The sequence below is a fragment of the Limanda limanda genome, chromosome 2 (genome assembly GCF_963576545.1).
Source record: "Limanda limanda chromosome 2, fLimLim1.1, whole genome shotgun sequence".
NCBI lineage: Eukaryota > Metazoa > Chordata > Actinopteri > Pleuronectiformes > Pleuronectidae > Limanda > Limanda limanda.
Window position 1 is genome coordinate 6,139,059 of NC_083637.1, and position 22,432 is coordinate 6,161,490.

Consider the following 22,432-nt stretch of genomic DNA (forward strand, 5'->3'; position numbering starts at 1 on the left):
TGCTCCCCACTTTCTATCTCCCCCCCTTTCATTCCATTTCTCTTCATCTCACTCTCTCCGGCTGATGGACAGTTGGCAAGAAGAACCGAGGGTCAACAGGTAAAGAACCATTTACATTTACATTATCTTCCCCTGCTCTTTCTCTCGTGCTCCTTCTCTCGTAACAGAGACAAATATTCCTGTGACCCTCTCCCTCCGCGGTGGGGGGGTCAGAGCTCAGGGCCGCTTGGCTAAGTGCTTTGCTGAAGGTCACATCTGCAGTGCTGGTGGGTGCACGCTGTAAAAGATGTTCCACTATTCCAGGTTTCAGTGTTTCTGCCTCACTGGTGGTAAGAAAAACCTTCAGCCAGCCGCCTCTAACCTCGAGGTCAGTTTGCTCTCGGCCTGAACCTGTGAATATACACTCAGAGAACCTGATGGTTTGCAGCAGTGCTTTTCAAACTTTTGAAAACAGAGAGAACTTAGTGTATTTATTTATCTTTGCAGGCTTAACAGTGAAGTTCTGCTTTAAGACGTCTCTTAAGAGTAGACGAGACACTCTCATCTTTCAAAAAAAGCCATAAGTGGAGTAGCTCTCACTAATGTTTTCCACTTTGGAACAGTGACGCAAGTAAAGAGCACAAAATGCTGAATAATCTGGAGGAGAATTACAACACGACTGACTATTTACATTCATGAATGATTCTAAAGATCAAGATAAAACAGCTACTTGGAAAAATGAAGAGGTGATCAACATAAAGCGATGTTGATCTGGTCCTTTTCCTTAATTAGAAATTCTAAATACCAGGTTACAACAAGCATTGAGGCAGACACACGGACTTGGAGAGTTTCACTGCTTGGGTCAAGAGGTCAAACTGCATCTCAGTGGCTTCAGGACCGATTTGCTCACGTCAGTCGAACAGCTTGAAGAACTGCGGCAACAGCTGGCGCAAAATAATAGTATTTAATTTGACTAAAGAAGGTCCTGTTGTGTGTCAGGACCTTGCTTGATTGTAGCTTCAAGTCGGCCGCATCTTAGTCATGACTTTTAAAGACAAAAATAACTTTGAGCAATGGATAAAGACAATTATAGTAAATAAATTGACAAATAAACTTGATGTCAGACTGAATGGAGGAGAAAGTTGTTCTACTCTGACTACAGCCTCAAAACGTGACTTTATCAACAACACACTTATCTTTGAAAAAATAAATGGAGTAGCTCTAACTAATGTTTTTCACTTTGGAACAGTGACGCAAGTAAACAGCACAAAATGATGAATAATCTGGAGGAGAGTTTCAGCACGACTGACTATTTCCATTCATGAATGATTCTAAATATCAAGATAAAACAGCTACTTGGAAAAATGAAGAGGTGATCAACATAAAGCGATGTTGATCTGGTCCTTTTCTTTAATTAGAAATTCTAAATACCAGGATACAACAAGCATTGAGGCAGACAGACGGACTTGGAGAGTTTCACTGCTCAGGTCAGGAGGTCAAACTGCATCTCAGTGGCTTCAGGACCGATTTGTTCACGTATGTTGAACAATTCGAAGAACTGTTCAACAGTTGGGACAAAATAATAGTATTTAATTTGACTAAAGAAGGTCCTGTTGTGTGTCAGTCAGGTTCCTCAACAGGATTCATGTCGCAAGTTGCTTGATCGTAGCTTCAAGTCGGCCGCATCGTATTCATGACTTTTAAAGAAAAACATAACTCTGAGCAATGGATAAAGATAATTATAGTAAATACAACGACAAATAAGCTTAATGTCAGACTGAACGGAGGAGAAAGTTGTTTTATTATGATGACAGCCTCAAAACGTGACGTTGTCAACAACACAGAAGATTTCTCACACATTTCAGAAGCAAAACCTGAGAAAAAATACAACAGGTCAATAAAGCAAAAGCTGCAATAACACGATGATGTGAAAGCTGGTTTGAAAAGTATTGATTACAGGCAAATGACTTGCATGGAAAAAATGCAAGAAGTGTGCAAAGGTCTTTAGAGATACTTTAGATTTTAAGTGGTAAGATATTAAAAACGTACGCAGAAAATAATTTAAAACTTTTGCTTTGCCTCCCCCCCCCCCCCCCCCCGGCTGCCAGGTCACCCACTTGAGAATCTGCTGACTTACAGAATAGCTGCAGTGGTTCTGTCTGTTGTAAAATGTGTCTTGGCAGCTGCAGAACATAAATTCAGAAGTGCAGAAGGGAAGCTTTAGTTGAGTGTCAGTTGCCTGTAGCTAGCTAGCATCATCCGCGCGGCTACTACCGCGAAGGAGCAGCGAGCGCTGGAGTCAATTTATATCCCTGTTCGGAAGTAGGTTAAAAGTTATATGTTAGAGGTGCTAGATGTCATATATATATAGGCTATGTCAAAAGTGTGTGTGTGTGTGTGTGTTTGCAGATATGAAGCAGTTGCACATACCTTTATTTTCTATGACGAAACGTTCCCTCATTATGTCGTTGTGTGTTTCATCATCGAGCCAAAACATCGAAACTTATATAAAACTCCAAATGAATCTAATAATCATGGAGAGCTCCTGAGAGCTTCAGTCCTCCTCTGCCTCTCTATTACCGCCACACGTTTCCACGCTTCTTCTCCTCCTCCTTCCCTCCCTCTCTCCTTCCTTCCTTCCTCCCTCTCTCCATCTCCTCCTCCCATCACTTGTGTGGCATGATGACAGAGATAGATAGAGGCTTTGGCAGCTGAAGGAAAAGATGAATATTTAAAATGGGGCATGTCTCTCTGGGTCCTCTCACTGCTTTCCTATTGTGTGTGTGTGTCTCCCCTTGGGGCTTGGATCTTCTGCTCTAAGTGTGTGTGTGTGTGTGTGTGTGCGTGTGCGTGTGCCATGTCTTGACTTGTGGTTTTTTATTGGCATTCTAAGGCAAGTGTAGTCAGACGATGACACTTAGCTGTCAGCATGAAGCATTAATGAGCTCAGTGACACACACAAACACGCGCCCCACTGGCACACACACACACACACACACACACACACACACACACACACACACACACACACACACACACACACACACACACACACCATGCTCTCCAGAGAGATCAGCAAATTATCACCTTCTCCCTTTCCATTTATTTTTGTATACCCTCCAAAAAAACTCTTTAAAATATTGAACAAAAAAGAACCTTCCCATCTTCTTGAACCTTCTCTTTTCCAGGTGCCCTTCCCTTTCTGTAATTCGCTCTCTTTTTTCTCTCCTCTGTCTTTCTTCAGCCGTTTCACTCTCTTGTTGTGTGTACGGCCTCAGTGTGATATGTGTTAGTCGGCTGTGGACTCTGCAGACACATATCTGACAACTCTATTAATACATAGTCAGCTAACACCAGGCTGCCCCTGTGAGAGTGTGTGTGTGTGTGTGTGTGTGTGTGTGTGTGTGTGTGTGTGTGTGTGTGTGTGTGTGTGTGTGTGTGTGTGTGTCTTCGCCCCCAGCCCATCCCTCTGCTCTCGAGGTCTCCGCAGAGATTTGACTCAAAGGCTTAAAACACAGAGATTTACACTCATAGAAAGATGATACACACAGAGACAGCGGAGGTGGTGTGGAGTGACTGGCACATTTAATAGCAGAACAAGCTGTAATCTGAGAATCCATTCAAAGAGGGATTACACTCTAATCTGTGGATGGAATAGCCTTTCATCTCTCCCTCCGTCTCTCCCTGTCGATCCATCTCTATCTCCTTCCTGCCCTAAAGCTGTAACAATCCTTTTTACCAGCCCTGGTTCTTTTTTTCTTTTTTCTCTCTTCTTCTCCTTTCATCGTTCCTATCCTTGATTTAATTTGGGATTTTTTCGTGCTTCCGCCTGAATGACACGCTCACACTCTTCTACAGCTGTGTCACCTCAGCAGCACTTGACTGTCAATCAGCAGTGATTGCACTGACGAGAGCGTTTTGAATGTTGCAGTGTGTGTCGCTGCCTCTGTTGTGCAGAAGTAGATTCACCTCCAAGGCCCAGGAGATATATGTATTTGCATTAATGTTGAAACCGTGCACTGTGAAAAGTCCTTTTAATAGTCTTGGGGCTTTTTATTAACGGATAGAAACAAAGAGAAGATATCTTTAGTGCCAAATCTTCTATCCAACATACAGGTTAGATGTGTTATGTACTGTCTAAATTTCGAAACTAGCCTACATATATTGTACCACAGATATAAATCCTAAGTTTATATAGGTTATCTATCAATATTCTGTTAAGACACAACATTAAACACACAAAAGTGATCCCAAATCCTCCTGATCACCCCCTGGTGTATAGCTGCGGTATTGGTGATAAACTCTGCCTGCTCCATGTTTACAGATGGGACATGGACTTCTACGTCTGCAAACTCTGGCTCCAAATTAAATTAAAAGCAAAACGGCGATGTGGTATCTTCATGTAGAGTCTATGAGACACGTGCACACACACACACTCACACACTTTTTTCTCTAGATTTATTTTTAAACAGCCCTTTTTGTATTTTAAGCTCCTCGTTTAATCAGCCCTGGCTCCTTAATGAAGCTCCTCAGCCCCGACTGGTTGTTTTGCTCTCACTTCGTTTAGGCTACAACTCTGCAAATTCTATTCTACTCTCCTCAATTCCTACTCTCCTACTTTCTGCCACATGGTGTTTCTCATTTGCTAAATGAGGAATCCACTAGAGTTAGATTAAACTTCTGGACATTCTTTACAGGGAGCCTTTTAGCTGCCACAGACCACAGACCACAGACACACACACACACACACACACACACACACACACACACACACACACACACACACACACACACACACATTAACTCTCTCTGTCAGTTTGAATGTTTCTCCTTGTGTAAATTGAGGAAGATTAATGAATTAATCCCTGACAACAGAAAGGAGGAGCTAAGTGGATGATAGGGAACACGAGCAGGAGAGGACGTGAGATACAGATGAAAATGAAATGCTGGAGATTCCCCTCTGAGGAAAGAAAAGGATGTAACAGGCACTGACAGAGAGAAAGAATTGCGCGGATCCCACAACCATATGGCGTTTTGCTTCCCCTCGACTTCCACTATCGTGTCTGTCACTCCAGAAGAAGAAGAAGAGGAAGAAGACCATCTGCACGGTCCCCTCTCCGCATTCCTTATCTGCATATAAACCTGATTTCCCTCTTCTGAGCCCTTTTCTCTTTCCTCCATGTTCTCCTTTGTCACTCCGGTGTTCTCCGCTCTGCTCCCCTCAGACACTCAGCCCAAGTTAACAGGTTGGACTCATTATCTACTGGTTCCTGTCTGACCTTTGCTCCCAACAGTGGACGACAAACGTACACTCTATACTCCACTTCTTTCTCTGCAGGTCACCCAGTCTGTCCTGTACCCTCCACTGCCACCCATCATTAGCTCCTACCGTGTGTGTGGGTGTGTGTGTGTGTGTCTGAACTTGTTTTGTTACCTCTTTTGCATCTTTTACAGCATAAGCACTGATCTAATCAGGAGCAGTAGACCTCATGGGGACCAAAGCCTGGTCCTAATGAGGCAAAATCTAATTTCTGAGGTCCTGGTTAGGCTTTGGTTAGGCTGTCCACAATAGATGGAAGTCAATGACAACTCCTCTGCAAGTGTGTGTGTGTGTGTGTGTGTGTGTGTGTCTGTCTGTCTGTCTGTCTGTTTAATTGAGCAAGAGGACGTGAAAGTTATAAAGACTTTGACTATGACTTCCTGTTCCTTTTTCTGTTTTCCATAAATGACTTCACTTCTGTCGAGACAGTTGAGTGGGAGAGTGTGTACTTGCACTTCTCTTTTTTGTAAGGACCAGTTTGAGTTGTGTGTGTGTGTCTTATGTCAATGAGTGTCCTCACAGAGACAGAACTAAAGGTATATGTACGTGTGTGTGTGTGTGTGTGTCTGTGTGTGTGTGTGTGCTGTCATTTACCTGTCTCACTGTTCCCGCACGTCTTCCTCCATGTGACAGTGCGATGTGACTTTTCTGCTCTTTCTCGCTGATATAAAAAGAGATGATGGAGAGAAAGAGGAATAAAGAGCACAGTCAATTACCACCTTTTCTTCCTTCCCTTCAAAGGAGAGATCAAAGCTGCTCCTTACCCCCCCCCAACCCCTCCATTTCTTCTCTTCACATCCCACCTCCTATCAGAGCGATCCTGTTAATGTGTACTCTCCACTCCTCCCTCATTGGAAATCTACATATTCATCTCGAATGCATGAGAAACTCAACGATGTTCACACACGTGCACGAACATAACTGTCAAATGACGCCTTGACGAAGTATAAAAACAACTCTATCTACTATTTAATTGGAACGTGCTTCTGTTTTTACACTTTTGTCGCACATTACACGTGTATGCTTTTCTTGTGAAAGGGTCATATCATTTCATAAATCCTTTGCAAACACACAATCATAATCTTGCGCGCACACACTACAAATCTCTTTAATGCACCTTTTAGCTCGTAAATCTTTTGTCACACACACACGGCCTCTAATACATTATTATACACCATGCTGGGTTGTGTGCTTCAGACAAAGAATGATTATGTTTATAAGGAAGAATTACACGAACCATCATTCTGTAATAGTCTGTAATTCTACTCCACTTTTGCCAAACTCCTCACATACAAAACACCATTATGACACTGTAGGTACATTTCTTCATTTCTTTTTCAAAGTAAAAGCATTCAACTCCGTAGCCTTGATAAAAACCACTGCAACTTTTTGAATTGTTCCTAAACAAAATTCTTAAAATACTTTCTCTTGCCTGTCAGCAGATATAATACATATGCATAAAGTAAAAGTGGGAGTTGTGCGTCAGGAAGTTACTCAGTTCAATCAGACCTTTGCAAACACAGTCAACTTCCCATTGTTGCTGGAAATGTCCTTGTCATGCAACTGCCATATGTTGATTTTAAAAACAACTTTTTATCTTTTGGAAGTATGATTTTATTGTACTGGGAAATACTGTGTACAAATGTAAGATTTGAAGATTTTATATAATAGTAAATATTGACATGGTCTTAAATAGTCTTAAATGGATCTTCCTGAAATCCTGATATTTCCATTGTGTGAATTAGTTTGTGTCAAGCCAGACTCACACTTGTACGTTGTGTTCATATTCATATCAGTCAGGGATCTGATCTGTGTAGTTTTTGTCCTAATGATTCCAGAACACTCACCGGCCGCATCCTCCAAAAAAAACGCTGACAAAAGGAAAAAAAACTTGTTACTTGGTACAATTCTGCTTTGAAGTGAAAGACACAAACAAAGGGAGTATTGACCAACAGATGGCTGGGGGGTGCAGACGATTTGCTCCGTCTGTTTTGCAGCAAGGTTCAGTTTATCTGCGTCACAGCACCGGCTCAGTCCAGGCGACGCTTTGAGCCACAACGTGTGAAACGCTGCTTCAATGATATTAAAACAAAGCTCAGTGCAGTTTGTATCAGATCTGTGGAGACTGAATCCTGAGAGACTCCCGAAGAACATTCCTCACATGGCAGAAATCCATCCCATTGTCCCGCAGAACCGCTTGTTTAACGTTTGGCTCAGTTCTAAATTAGTCAGAGAAACGGCTCAGGGTTCAAATCGAGCTAAATGTGTTTTCACTGTGGACACTGTGATGGTGTCTGCTCGAAAAAGTATCATGATGAATAGTCGAGGGTAAGATTGTGCACGCAGGAAAAGGTACAGCAGCGTGTGTGTGTGTGTGTGTGTGTGTCTGTGTGCGACTATTATGGACTGAGTTCCAGATTGTGCTGCTGTGTGTGCACGAGTGTGATTTATGAGCTAAACTACCTCTCATATTTTCTCTCTCTGTCACAGATCCTGAGTCAGAGCTTTTGGCTCCAGCGATCGTGATTGGACCTAAAGACACAACAGTGGTGGCCGGGAGTGAGGCTACACTGGAGTGCATTGCTAATGCCAGGTAAATTTATTTTATGCACACGCACACGCACACACACACACAAACACACACACACATAGCTCACTCACATAAACACACAAGCATTGAATAAATCTTTTCTTGCTCGACAGCCCTGTTTTCTTCCAGGACAATTAGAGGACACCACATAAACCCATTGCTCAGCATTTCTCTTCCACCAGAATTAGTGTATAGACACACTGGCACAAATACTCATGCACACACACACACACACACACACACACACACACACACACACACACACACACACACACACACACACACACACACACACACACACACACACACACACACACACACACACACACACACACACACACACACACACACACACACACAAGTTAACTTAAACAGAAGTCGTCCCATCTGACATCAGCAGAGAAGCTAAACACACCCACACATTTACACAGGCTCATGCCAAATACTGTTTGCACACACACACACACACACACACACTCACTCACTTCATTGTGCACCTTCTAACTCTTTTCCTACCCAAACTTTATCCACAACAAACTCACACTTTAACTTGGATCTTAGAAATGTCGTCAGGACTCTTTGGCTCATGAGGAAAAACGTGTTTATACTGGAAAAGAGTTGTTTATAGAAACTATATCAGTTTCCTCTCATCCCTCTGTTACTCATCTTTAACACATTGGGAACAGACTCTTATTTGTATATATTAGTCATAGAGTTGACGTGAATGCAGCATGGTTATGTGTAATTGTAGCACTTGCTATTGTTTGTTATGTCAGATTGTGAATTCAACGATTCTGATGGAAGAATCTTTGCTTCCTAGTTTATACACAGCAAAATTCCATCTGTGTTAACGTGCTCACAGACGCATGTTTTTGTATCCAATATTGATTGATTCAAAAAATAGCACTAGCACTAGCGCTTTTAACAGATAAACGCAGCCAGGAGGATAAATACTCTGAATCTTCTTGACTAAAAAACTATTTTAGTCTTAAAAAGTCTCAATTATTTGAATTTCATGTGAGGCTATTTCCATCTTATGTCAAATTAGTTTGCATTTTATGTTAAAGTGAAATGTCTTGGTGGCATGTAAGGTTTGTATTGACTCTGTGTGTTGTTCTAAACGATGCAGATTATCAGGCTGGGCAGAGCTGAACCCCAATATGCCCCTGATGGCTGTTCCACTGTTATAGAATAGTTGCTGTCCATAGAAACACTGAATGAATGTGTGTGTGAATGGATGAATGGCAAAACACTGTACTGTAAAACTTCCAGTGGTATAAAGCTCTATATACAAATACACCTTTTACCATTTGTTGTTAATCCAATAAGACGAATACATAACTGATAAACTGAAACCACTCGGGTCCTGCAGGACAGAGAAAGACCCTGAAAACCAACTGTCTCTGCAGTTTGTGAGATAACGTAGTATATTAAGGTTTATTCTCTACTCAGCAAATACACCTTATCTTCAATTATGGTGATATGGTGAAGTAATATAGAATTTGTAGACTCTGATATTCCTTCATATGTTTCCTACTTGACTTGTTTAAACCTGCAGAAGCTCTGCTCTTCTGTTGGTGTGAGTTATTTAGACCGAGTTCATCAGACCGATAGTTCACTAGGAGCAGAAGTCCCTTTGTTTCTCTCTGAGCACTTGGCCAGTGGGCAGCACTTAAGGTAAAGAGAGAAACATGAGAGCTGTCTCTTTTTTTCCCATTCAACACCGAATCATTTGGTCCAGCGTCTCCTGTATTTCTTCTACCAGGGACGATCCTTTCCTCAGGGAGCAGTTCTGATATCAGACAGGCAGCCGCTGAAGAATAGTCCACAGAGATAATTCTGTAGCCTGAGAACAAATGGAAGAGACAAACTTCACCACTGGAGTTTTGGAAGAATGTGGAGTAAGAAATCAAATCTCCTCTCCAGATCCATTAACCATCAAGTCTTCCAGTCTGATGCACCAGTGCCGTCCTGGTAAAAGAACTAAAAATAATTAGAAGTCTGAGTGAAAACAGGCGGCGCCAGTAGGCCTGATACCAAGAGCTCCAAATCTGCTTTCCACTCTCAGAGTCTTTTGTTGTGGACGGGATCCGCTGAGTAAGCAAGTTAAAATTCTGACATATCTGCCTCGCAGTGAATTTAAAAAGTTTTTCCATTCTACTTTGTTTTTACCTCCAGGTGTTTCATCTGAGGGAGGAAGCAGCTCGAGATCTCTGAACTGTGTCCTAATGAAAGTCTGACTTTATAGTATTGAGATTTATATTAGTTGAACTGAACTTAATTCAATCTTGATAATAATAATAACAACAAAACTAACAATAATATAGTAAATCAGAAATAGACCGGCACATTCATACCCTGCTGTTATATGCATATATCGACATTGGGAATGTAGGAGCCAGGGATCGAACCCAAGACCCTCTGGTTAGTGGACGACCCACTCTACCCCTGACCCACTGCCACAGTCAGAGACATTTAGAGATTGATGTTTTGTTTTATTTTTTTTCCATGAAACTCTGACTTTATAGTATTTAGCTTTATATTAGTTGAACTGAGCTTAATTCAATTGTGATAATAATAATAACAACAAAATTAATAATAATATAATAAAATATTTAATCAGAATAAATGCCTGCCTGTTTTCCCACGGGATTAATAAAGTATCCATCTATCTATCTATCTAGACATATTTATACTGGGCAGTTATGTGCATATATCGACATGGGGAATGTAGGAGCTGGGGATCGAACCATAGACCCTCTGGTCAGTGGATGACCCACTCTACTCCTGACCCACAGCCACAGAGACATTTAGAGATTGATGTTTACGCCTCTAGATTTTGGTTTAATTTCCCGTTTTGCATACAAATCCTTTAATTTAAGTAAAGCTAATGTTGACATGAAGAGAACACATCTGGAGGAGAGTTCCAGCTGCTGATTATGACCTAATCCTCTGTTTTCCTTGTAAATCAGTTGAACATTTTAATCCAGATTCCTTTCCAAGAATTGGATTATTTCATGAAAATGCACCAAATATATTGAGCTTCAATTGAAAGGAGGTTTTGCCTTATTAATGCTATTTTCTCTCAAACACAGAGTCTCAAAAGAATTGTTTCTCTGTTGTTTTATCCAAAAACAGAATTTCATTTTTCATGAATGTCCCTTTCCTCAACGTCCCCAGTAGCTGAGTGAAGCTCCTTCATGCTGAGTGGAGCTGACGGCTCTGATGTGCTCACTGTCATCATTCATTTCCTGCCTCATTGACACGTAAACTGATGGATTTAATATGTTGTAATTGCCTTCTGTCACTCTTTTGCCTTTCGTGCGATTCTCCCACTTCTCTCTTCTCCTCTCTTCTGATCTGTTTCTCATCTGTTCTCTTCTCTGCTCCTTCTCCTCCTCTCCTCCTTCTCTCAGGCCGGTGGACAGCCTCATGGTGTCATGGAAACGGGATGGGCGTCGGCTGACCAGTGGGCGTCGGCTCGTTATTCCTGCTCCCTCGTCTTCTGACACCGGGCTATATGTTTGTGAGGCGTTGCTTAGTAACAGCACTGCCAAACCTGCGGAGGCAAGGGCACACCTCACTGTGATAGGTGAGGAACATTCCAATCACTCACACACACACACACACACACACACACACACACACACACACACACACACACACACACACACACACACACACACACACACCTAACATGATGATCCTGGGTAGACCCGACCCATCAGGACAAATGGTGTAAACAGTTTCCATTAATCCCAGTTTTAAACCCGCTCCTGTATTTTCCTTGTACATGTTTTCTGCTCCAGGCACAGTTGCTTTCTGTTTATTCCTCCATTTATTCTTTTCCTTTTCTCCGGGATGTGTGACTGTGAGAACCTCGGGCGCTGGCTGTCAGCTGCAGGCCCCCCCGAGCCGAGTCCGTTGTCCACATTCACCAATAAACCGTCCGTCCCTGTCAGAAACAACTGTTGCGTTCAGGTGCACACGAACTGGCCCACGTGTGATCACACAACACACACTCACACGCTTAATCACAACACAACACCACGGACACACACATGCTGGTTCGGCGCCGGCAGCTAAATGAGTTTTTTTCTCCCTGGAGACGCAAATCAATAAGAGGACACTCAAACCCCTCCCGCCCCTTGATATGTGTGTGTAAATAGAAAACAACATACATGCAGGCAGGGAGGGAGGGAGGGAGGATGGAGGGAGGGAGGGAGGGAGCGCCTGATTGATGAAGTGAAACTTTCCTCTTCCAGTTCGTCAGCGTCTTCTTGATCTTCTCTGAGCGTCGGAGCAAACTACCCGTGCCTGTGAAATTCTCAGAAAAGAACGGCCCCTAAATATTGATACTCCACTTTCTTTTTGTTCCCCCTCACTATCTACCACTCTCTTTCTTTGTCCTCCCTTCTCTCTACGTGATCTTCCTTCATTAGGCCAACAGGACGGCTCAGGCCTGCATTCATACATGTATCAGAGGAGCTAATGAACACGTTGGTGCTGATGTGCTTTCTGCTGTGGGCTCAACAGACCTTGATGCAGGGAACCAGATTCCTAAACAGAATAGTGTATGTGTCTGTGTAAAAGAAAGGAAGAGCTTCAAAGGCATTCATTATTCAATTTCATTTCTCTTTTTTGGCCTGATCCTCTAATCGGAATATGTATGACACCGCATGCTCGTGCCTGCACCCCCCACAGACGACTACCGTTGCACCCCAAAAAAAACAATATATCTGTTGTTGTTCTCCATCTTTGTTTTGCAGCCGGGGAGCAGACTATCCAGGAAAACTCAAATCTCCAAACACAACCACCCAAACGCTGGGAAATGTGTGTTGTTGTATTTGTGCGTCTAGGTCCTCGCGCTCACCTGACTGAAGGGGATTAACGTCTCTGTGTTATCGGTGTCATGCCACATGGCTGTTATTCATCTCTTGTTTTCCTGTCCTCCGCTCAGCGCCTTCTCCTTCTCTTGTCAAAAAGGAAAACACTCTCCACCGTGCACATGGAGATAGGAGATGGGAATACATGTGGGTTTAAAAGTTGGCAGCAAACTGTAAAAGAACTTGTATACAAGTAGAATAAATGTTGCAGGGACATGAGAGTCTGAAGAGCTGTTGTTCTCATGCACACAAACACACAATCCAACACATTCCAACACATTCTTGTCATTCCAGAGTTTCGAGGACACTCATAGTCATAAGAGCCTGAAACATCACAACTGAATGCAATAACCAAACCATTGCCCTAATCCTGAACCACAACAAAAATGTTCTCACAAATTCTAACCTGAACCTTTAATATAAAACCCTTTATTTACAGCCAGATAAAGTTCTTACCCAATAAAACCTACTTTATAATATTTTCTCTTAACTTCTTTAAATACTTGAATTTAGCTGCAACTCAACTCTTGACAATCGGTTCAGGGCTTTGGATCCTAACCTCAACCAATTTGATTTTTTTATTGCCTAACCCTAAACCTTGCCCTCACCACATTGAATCTACCTTTTCCAAGGCTTGGCGACACATTCCCGACCGGAGAAAGCTCTGAACAAGACTGAAAGATAATCGCTAAGGAGCAAAGATGTACAGGTCCAGTTAGTGTGAATCCAATTCTAACTTATCCATTCAAATTGTTTTAATTCATGGGTCACGACTCCACAAAGCAAATGGAACTCTTACTGATATGCTCTGGTTTTTACTTTGCCTTTGGCTTCTCTCTCCAAACCATGTAGTCTTCAGTCTGCACGACTCATCTCCACGGATTCATAACCTTGAAACCACAGAACACAAACTCCAGCTTGAAACAAAAACAAAACCATTTAAAATGAAGCGGCATTAAAATTACAACGTTGTGTCAGAAACATTATTATTGCATGGTTCCTCTTGTGCACGTGTGGAGAGGAAAAGGGCACAGAGGTGAAACTTCTATTAAAAACACGTCTTTTCTTTAGGTAAGAATTCCATCTTTGTGAAAACCCAGTTTGCACATTCATTATTTAGAGCGTTCACTGGACATTTCATTTTCCTCAAAGTCATTTTTCAGGCAAACAGGTGCCAGTTCTGTAGGGAGCCACTTTTTCCACAGATGCCAGACTGAAAATGAATTAGCTGCTGTGTCGCCCTCTCCACCCCCCCCCTCTCTCCACCCTCTCCACCTCCACCCTCTCCACCCCCCCACCCTCTCCACCCTCTTTGGGCTGGTGGTGTCAATATCTCTCACTAAATATTAACAATTGTTTGGAAGAGGAGGTAATTCTGATATCACATGTAGCAGAAGAGGAAGACACCAAAAGGCAAATACTCGCATTCAAATCCAGGGAATGTGTGTTTCTGTGAAAGACCCCCCCCCCCAGTGACACTGAGGATACCCAGGGCCAAAGGGGGGGGGGGGACCCATTGTTATTTTGCAGTGCTGACTCCTCTGCTGCAGAATTAATCCTTTCAGTTCTTCTTCTGAGATTCTTTCCCCCAGATGTTTAATGATTAAACGTGTTTCCTCGTCCTTGTTATTAGAAGTTCCGACATGTTGCTCCCAGGAAAGGGACTGTTGCTGTTTGTTGTTTGTCTGAGAAGTTATTCTATACATTTATTGAGTGTTTTTCTTCTATATTTCACTGCTTTATTCTAACGCTTTGAATGTTGTGTTCAAACAGAACCGCCTTCTCTGAGCGCCCAGCCCAAGAGGAAGATCTTTGCTGAGCTGGACCGGAGCGTAGACATCCCCTGCCTCGCTACAGGTATACTGTGTGTGTGTGTGTGTGTGTGTGTGTGTGTGTCTCAGTGTGTTTAAAATGAATCCTAACTAGAAGGAGAGGAGGACATTTGGCAGTCTGTGTTCCCATCCCCTTTTCAATTATTCAAATTGCACAATTTGAATTAAAAATTAAAAGCAAATATTGACTGTTGCAAAAAGAAAAGTAAATTCTTTGCCAAGTTTGAAAAGTTGACAAATCAATCAAATTAAACAATTAGGTGCAAATGGAAAAAGACGCACGTGAATCATCTTGTGGTTTAAACTTGACTCAAACCTTTTCTGCAGTGGAGATAAAGAAGAAAATCAGATCTTTGTGGTGCAATTAGAAAACTGTAACATCCCACAAATAGATAAAATAGAAGTATGAGATTTGACAGGTTAATCCACACTCTTCAGGAGAACTCCTTCCTGCGTTGGTGCCACGTTAAAAACATCCTTAACAATTTTAACATCATATGCAGGCAGGCAGAATTCAGCAAAGATTTGTATCCACTGCTTCTACTGTGGATGTTAAAGTTGTACAAGTGCACAGTTGTGTGTCCTCCTCTAGTTGATGTTCTGGTTGGTTTCCCTGGGAACTTCAGAATGAGGTGAGACATAATGAATTGTACAGATGGACACACATTAGGACAGCGTCTCCTCAAAGTTGTTCACAGTGTTGATGATGAAAAGGTGAGGGGAGGGGGGGGTGGTTATACCCTGCTGCTGTTAAAATTCAGACGGCTCATTGAACTGATTGTGGCGACTCCTCACACGATGAATTCATAACTCCATCCACTCGTCGGCGGCGTCTGTGCAGCGAACGTGAGAAAGTTTGTCACGGACGCCGGGAGTTCTCTCTCCGGCTTCGTCAAGGTGACTCCGTTCAAATCACATTATGCTGAGGTTTGAAGTTCTTCAGGAAGTGTATATCTGGTTCGAAGGCTTCTTGAGCAGTGAGCAGATTAACATGCTGAAACCAAGCCTGAAAATTGCTCTTGTTCGTGACTCTTGTTTTTAAATAGATTACACGAAAACACAGTTTTGAGCCGAGATGGACTCAAAAAAAACCCGGCAACATGCTGCCTCTCTTTTCTGTCACCCACTGGGAGCGAGTTGATGTCCCTCCTCAGTAATCTGATACAGTGGCAGTGTAATTAAATAGCGGCGGCCCGAGGGTACGGAGAGAGAGAGGGATGGAGGCCGGGAGGAGGAACGAGGGGAACGGAGAAGAGACAGATCGAGTGTGGAGTGACGGAGTGAGAGAGAGAGAGACAAGGAGGGGGTCGGGAGAATATTTCACACATGTCGGTGAAAAGCTTGACACCAACAGATGGAGGAAAAAGTGCGAAATTCATCTCTCCCTCAAACTCCCACTCGTGCACACACACACACACACACACACACACACACACACACACACACACACACACACACACACACACACACACACACACACACACACAAACACACACTCGGAGGTTGAAACAGAGTAATTGCACGCGCCCCCTGCCTGTCACATCTGGCATGTCAGACAGGTGGCTGCTGATTCTGTAGATATTCAATGTGCTGCTCTGTCCCCCATCTTTTATTCAGATTGTTTTTTGGCCCCTCCTGCCACCCTTACCCTCCCACCCACCTCCTCCGATCAATATATTATTAGCAGTCATTATGCCCGCATGCATATTTATAGGGCGAGTGGAGAACCGTGAAGGAAAGCGTGTGTGAGGCTGTTTTTCGTGGGAGTTTGAACGATCGGCTCGGCACTGAGGTCAGCTGGTTTGTTATTCAGGGAAAAGCTGACGTTATTCTCCCTCTTTGTGTTGTTTTTCCCGTGCGTAGGTGTTCCCCAGCCCAGGATAGAGTGGTACAAGGACGCTGTGCCTCTCTCCAAACTGGCGAACCCCAGGTACAAGGTCACGGCGGCGGCCGGGCTGACGGTGCGCCGGGTGCAGCCGGGAGACGGAGGGATCTACCAGTGCTTCGCCCGCAGCGCTGCAGGAGAGACGCAGACTCACACTCAGCTGCTCGTCTCCAGTGAGTCCGTCCCACACAACCAATCACACATCAATACTTGGGTTGCAAAATTCCAGGAATATTCAAAGTTGGAAACTTTCCATGGGAATTAACGGGAATAAACTGGAAATGTTGTGGGTAATTTATACTAACTGTATTTACCTTGTCATATACAGACATAAATATAAACATTTTGTTTTGTCATAGGCTGATTTGAGCCCTGAGGAAACTTTGGGCACTTGACTCTATGCTTCTGCATCGTTGTGTCATTCTTAACATAGGTCTTAGCACAGTAATTGTAAATGTACACAGCCTTTCCTTCTACATTGCATGGGGTGAAATGCCTCCACACATGAGATAGTGCATGTGGCATTGTTCTGTAGAATAAGATGAGAAAAAAGTTTGTAAAAAAACACTAATGCAATGCCAGAGATATAAATAGTTAGCCAAACAATTGGAATCGTCTGTAAACATATTTTGCAATTGATGGATAAATGAATGGAAATAGGCTAGATGAACAGATGAACAATCCTCAATCAGCATGCTAATATATTTTCCCCAGTAATATCATAGAAACTTACCTAACTAGTCCTGCACACTACAGCAGGCCTCAATAGCCCTGCTGTAGAGTGAAGGATGCTGGGAGTTATCTGTGCATGTGATGGAAGAATGCACAGTGGAGGGTTGAAACTCAACGTGCAGCGTGTGCTGCATTCCATACATCTTTAAAATAGAGTTTTGAATGATGTTTTTATTGCTCAGCGTTTAATTTGCATAGTTGTTTTTTTTTTCAAAATTCACGAGCTTAATATACCCGTGGAAAGTTGCCGGAAAGTTGCCGGAAATTTACCGGAAACTTTCCGCCCCTTTGCAACCCTAATCAATACACACACCTGCAGCAGCACTGTTATTATAGACCCTGTGTGGTAAATTCAGCTAAATAGATCCCTGTAACCTGGGTATGAACCAGAATGTTTTAGTAAGCAGCCCTCATCTTAAGATTCTCAGTAACTCCTCCTTGTATTTTTAGTTAGTTCTCTCCTCTAGGGAAATGATCACTGACCTGTTAATGGATGAGTATAGAACATGGGACATCATCATTAGAGATGAGGCATGTCTTTATGAATACACTATTTCATTTACATTATATGCTTAGACACATGCAGTTATGTCCTGTTGAACCACGAGATTTGGGACGTTTGTGTTGCCTTGGGTCGCAACCTCTCTATATAATGTGGGCTCGACTCCTGCAAAGGTGGATGTCTCCGGACTTCTAGAGTCCGTCCTGATCTGTGAACTTTGTTATAAAACTTTTACTGTACAAGCAAGTTCTGGGTCCGCGGAGAATTCTTCCTTCAGCATCAACTTCACCATCATCGACACCTCTCGGCTGCTCAAAATATACGATACCTGCTAATTCCTCCCTGTCTTGATTCCTTCTCTCCTCCTTCACTTTGTTTCTCATTTGTCTGAGTTAACGCTTCGACTGAACTTGCTTTTCTTCTCCCTTGTTTGTCGGTGTCAGCTTCTTTATATGAGCTGATTCACGCTCTAGTTCTTTTTTAGGGCTGCAACGACAAAGAATAATCAATGCATTTCATTATCAGTTTCCAGGTGATTTTTTTCAATTATTCAATTTGATCATTTGGTCTTTAGGGCGTCAGAAAACACATCATATGTCGTTTCCCATCAAGTACATCAGGAAATCCTCATCGTCAATGACTTCTTGGCGTCTCGCTTTAAAACCCAATCGAACTTTGAATTAATTTTCCAAGTATGTGCTGATTATAATAATTTGTATTGTTCGAAATAGACAATTTCATTTATCTACTGAACTCTCTGTAAACCTGGAAACAGACATTTGCTGCTGCTGACAGGAATGAGAGGCTGCAGGTCAAAGAGTCAGAAACAATTTAATTAGAAAACCAAACACCTACTATGCTGTTTGTTTTAGAAAGTGAGTTTTTCTGGGCAGCACGAAAATAAAACATGGCTTTTTTTCACATTCTAAAAAACAAGTTCAATGTTCTGACTTCACTGGATAATTTTCTTCATGTTCTAGCTGCTAAATTAAAGTTATATTTGTCTCTTTTGTCACATTGTGTTTAGTGAGCGCTTGATTATAATTAAAAAGTCTCCATGGAGCTTTCCCAACTCCACCTTCCACATTCATGCACAAACATGTTCCATCAAATAACGGATAAAACCCTCATTGATCACAGAGGACATGATCTCCATTCTTCTGTCTTCTCCCTCATAATCAGCTTCTTCTCTTCTTCCTCAACCGTCTCTTCTTCTCCTCTCACGCTTTCTCACTTTTGCGTTTCAGGCGTGGCCCCCACATTTACTTCCCCCCCATTCGACCAAACAGTAACCGATGGCAACACGGCGTTGTTCACCTGCCAGGCGAGCGGCGCTCCGAAACCTGCCATCACCTGGAGGAAAGGTAACGGACAGCAGCCGCTCCGTGAGACACGCTGTGAACACCGACTCTGATTAACATCCTGATTGTTTGTAATTAAAAACACACTTATGTCTTAATTACTCTCCTCCACCTCAAGGCTGTTTTTATAATTCCCTCTCTCTCTCTCTCTCTCTCTCTCTCTCTCTCTCTCTCTCTCTCTCTCTCCCTCCCTCTCTCTCTCCCTCTCTCTCTCTCTCTCTCTCTCTCTCTGTAGGATTGCAGGTCCTGGCCAGCGGCTCCGTGCAGGTTCCCAGGTTCACGCAGCTGCAGTCGGGGGGGCTGCAGATTCAGCCAGTCAGCTTCCAGGACTCGGGAGAATACACCTGCACCGCCTCCAACTCCGAGGGCAGCATCAACCACACGGGGGCGCTCACCGTGTGGCGTAAGACTCACGATGCTCACCGACTAAAAAAACGACACTAAACTGCTCGATATACATTTACTAAACAGACTCAAACAGAAGTCGTGGAACAGTAATTTATCAGCTGCTGTCCAATCGCATTAGCCGAGGCTAGTGAGCCGCCGTGGGATTGGTTATTGAGGCGGTGGACCAGTGCAATGGTGAAATAATCATCTGATTGGTCGAGTGAAGGGATGATTGATAAACTTATGGTAAAGTTATTGATTGCCTTGTGTTTGTATTTACATCCTGACAGCTCCAGATGAAAGACTGTCGAATTACTCCGGAGCTGCAGATATTTAAATGCGCACATATTGAATCAGTTAATACCAGAGGAGAATATCAAACTAATTCAAACTCTTACATTTATCCCACCTCTATTTCCTCTTTCTCTGTTTTTAACTCTTTCTCTTTGGTCTTTCTTCAGGACGCACAATCATCTCTGTGCCTCCGACAGACAAGCGTGTGATCAAAGGAACCACTGCTGTCCTGGACTGTAACGCCACATATGACCCCAGAGTCAATATCAGGTCACTTTTTATCTTTATTACATGAACACTTATCCTATGAACACCTGATTCTCTATGTGTCATGTGCAGTGGATGCATTCAGTATAAATAAAGTTTACTTCCCTGTCGTAGCTTCAAGTGGGATCGTGGCGGTACACCAGTCCCTCCGAGCAGTGGCGCCCGTGTCGCTGTGCGCCAGGGCTCTCTCACGATTGGCCAGACGTGGTCAGGTGACATCGGGGACTACACCTGCACGGTGACATCACAGGCCGGCAACGATTCTCACTCTGCGCGCCTGGAAGTCATGTGAGTGCAAAGAATCCTGGAAGATGTCGGGAGCTAAGTGTCCATTGTCATTTCTGCCTGAGAAACGTTACACGCTCTATGGTTTCCACTCTTTATGCTAAGATAAGCTAACCACTGATGCATATTAACCAGTCTCATCCAACTCTTATTCTGCTTCTTCTTCTCTACATAATCCTGTGCTTTACATTTCCATCAGTATTTATGACATAGAGTCAAATACAGAGCAGACTTTCATCCAAAAAATACAAAGGGAGATATTATTCTTTCCTTTTGATTGGACACAAAAATCACTTTGACTTTTTGCACAGCAATCCAGAAGGAAATCAACCAATCCCCAGCGAGCGATCCGAGTGATTGAAATCACAGCTGTGATTGGCAGAGAGGACTCGATGGGGTCGAGCGTTAAAATAACAAAAAAGTGATTGACTCTGCAGAACGTAATTTAGGAAAAGCTGCAGATAGGTAATTTGGCACATTGCATTGCAAGTGTTACTGTCAGATTATTTCACTGCAGCCTAATGAAAGAAAATCCAATAATAACCACATTCTATCAGTGAGCAGACGCTCTCTCGCCCAAAGACTTGTCAATGCAATTAAAAGTACAAAGTGTGGGAATGTGGCGAGTGAGTTTGAGTTATTATTAGACGTAGTGTAAGGTCATATCTGTGATCAGCTGGCTCCGAGCTCCGTGGAACCAGAGCCGGGTTCGATCCTTAAAGTGTGAAACTTGTTCATGTAGCATCCACATGGTGAGTGTGAGAGCAGCCACTCCTCAGACGTCACACAGCCGCTGTGACAGGAGTGTCAGGTGGTGGCATGTGTCAATAAATGTGTACTCGAACAATATACATTATAAAATGGCACTTATGATATATTAATGCAGTTGCAGGCTGCGTGAGAGAGAGAACATGAGTCTGAATCCTTATAAATTATAGAACGACAAGAGGTTGCATGTGTCAAACTCTGAGGGAGGGAGCGGATCTCTGATTAGGGCTCCGCGGAAAATATGTGGGGGAACGAAGGGCTTCCTGTACGACTGTGTGTGTGTGTGTGTGTGTGCGAATGTGAATGCGTGTGACTGACATTCTCGTTAGCTCAGTATCAACGGGTCACAGAGGGTAACAGACGCCGGCGTCTGAGGAGACAGACTAATTACCAGCAGGTTATTGGTTCAGCTCCCACAAGACCCACCCATGAGTTTGTGAGTGTGTGTGTCTGTGTGTGTTTGTGTGTGCGTGTGTTTGTGTGTGCGTTTGCTGCGTGAAGGTATCGGCTCTAACGTTCTCTAAGCTCATCTATTAATTAATACAATCATGTCAGCTCGGAGAAGAAAACATCATTCTCATTTCCCCTCGCTCCCTCACTGCCGAACTTGCTTCTTCCTCTTCGTTCTCTCTCTCTCTGTCTCTCTCTCTCTCTCTCTCTCTCTCTCTCTCTCTCTCTCTCTCTCTCTCTCTCTCTCTCTCTCTCTCTCTCTCTCTCTGTTTTCCTCATTTTCTGACATGTTCATCACATGAATATTAAAAATGTAAAGCAGCGCAAACAAAAAAACAAGCGTTGACGCATTTTAACTGCATCATATTCTGATGAAACTTGAGGCTGCGGTCTGTCAAGAGGAGACCCCTCGGATTGGATATTCACACATCATTGATTATAATAATTAATAAGTAATAATTGATGAGCTTATGAATATGAGATGCAGCCAGTATGGGCACAAGGGACTTTTTTTTCATCAAGATTTCAGTGTAAATATATTTATATTGATCTTTTATGTGCTCTGTTAATATCCTCACTCTTATTATTACCTTCACCCAGAGAGAACCTGATATCTGCTTTCCCTTTCCTCTCCTCCTTCAGGCCAACTGTTTTTTAAACAGAGTTATGAGCCACTAAATTCAGTTTAATCAAACGTCTGGACACTCTGTATTGCTTTCATGAATATATCTGTGTTGCTGTATTTGTTATTAACATGGCAGCGATGCACAAGCGTTCACAGGGGGACGGCCAAGTGTCTGGAGGATTTTGGTTTTAATAGATGTTGTAAGATATGTGCAGCAAACCTACAGGGGGAAAAATATCAGCATAAAAAATAGGCAAACCACAGATATA

The 22,432-nt window shown here is 42.9% G+C and overlaps 1 protein-coding gene across 1 annotated transcript in view; it reads left to right on the plus strand.

The window, feature by feature from the left end:
* Positions 1-22,432, plus strand: part of LOC133015761 (protein sidekick-1-like) — a 166,926-nt gene that overhangs the window by 56,020 nt on the left and 88,474 nt on the right. The window contains exons 6-14 of the mRNA XM_061083032.1: positions 73-99; positions 7,790-7,892; positions 11,306-11,481; positions 14,549-14,632; positions 16,471-16,665; positions 18,974-19,090; positions 19,323-19,490; positions 19,936-20,038; positions 20,150-20,323. Of these exons, the coding sequence (XP_060939015.1) occupies positions 73-99; positions 7,790-7,892; positions 11,306-11,481; positions 14,549-14,632; positions 16,471-16,665; positions 18,974-19,090; positions 19,323-19,490; positions 19,936-20,038; positions 20,150-20,323 (1,147 nt within the window). The remainder of the gene's footprint in view (positions 1-72; positions 100-7,789; positions 7,893-11,305; positions 11,482-14,548; positions 14,633-16,470; positions 16,666-18,973; positions 19,091-19,322; positions 19,491-19,935; positions 20,039-20,149; positions 20,324-22,432) is intronic.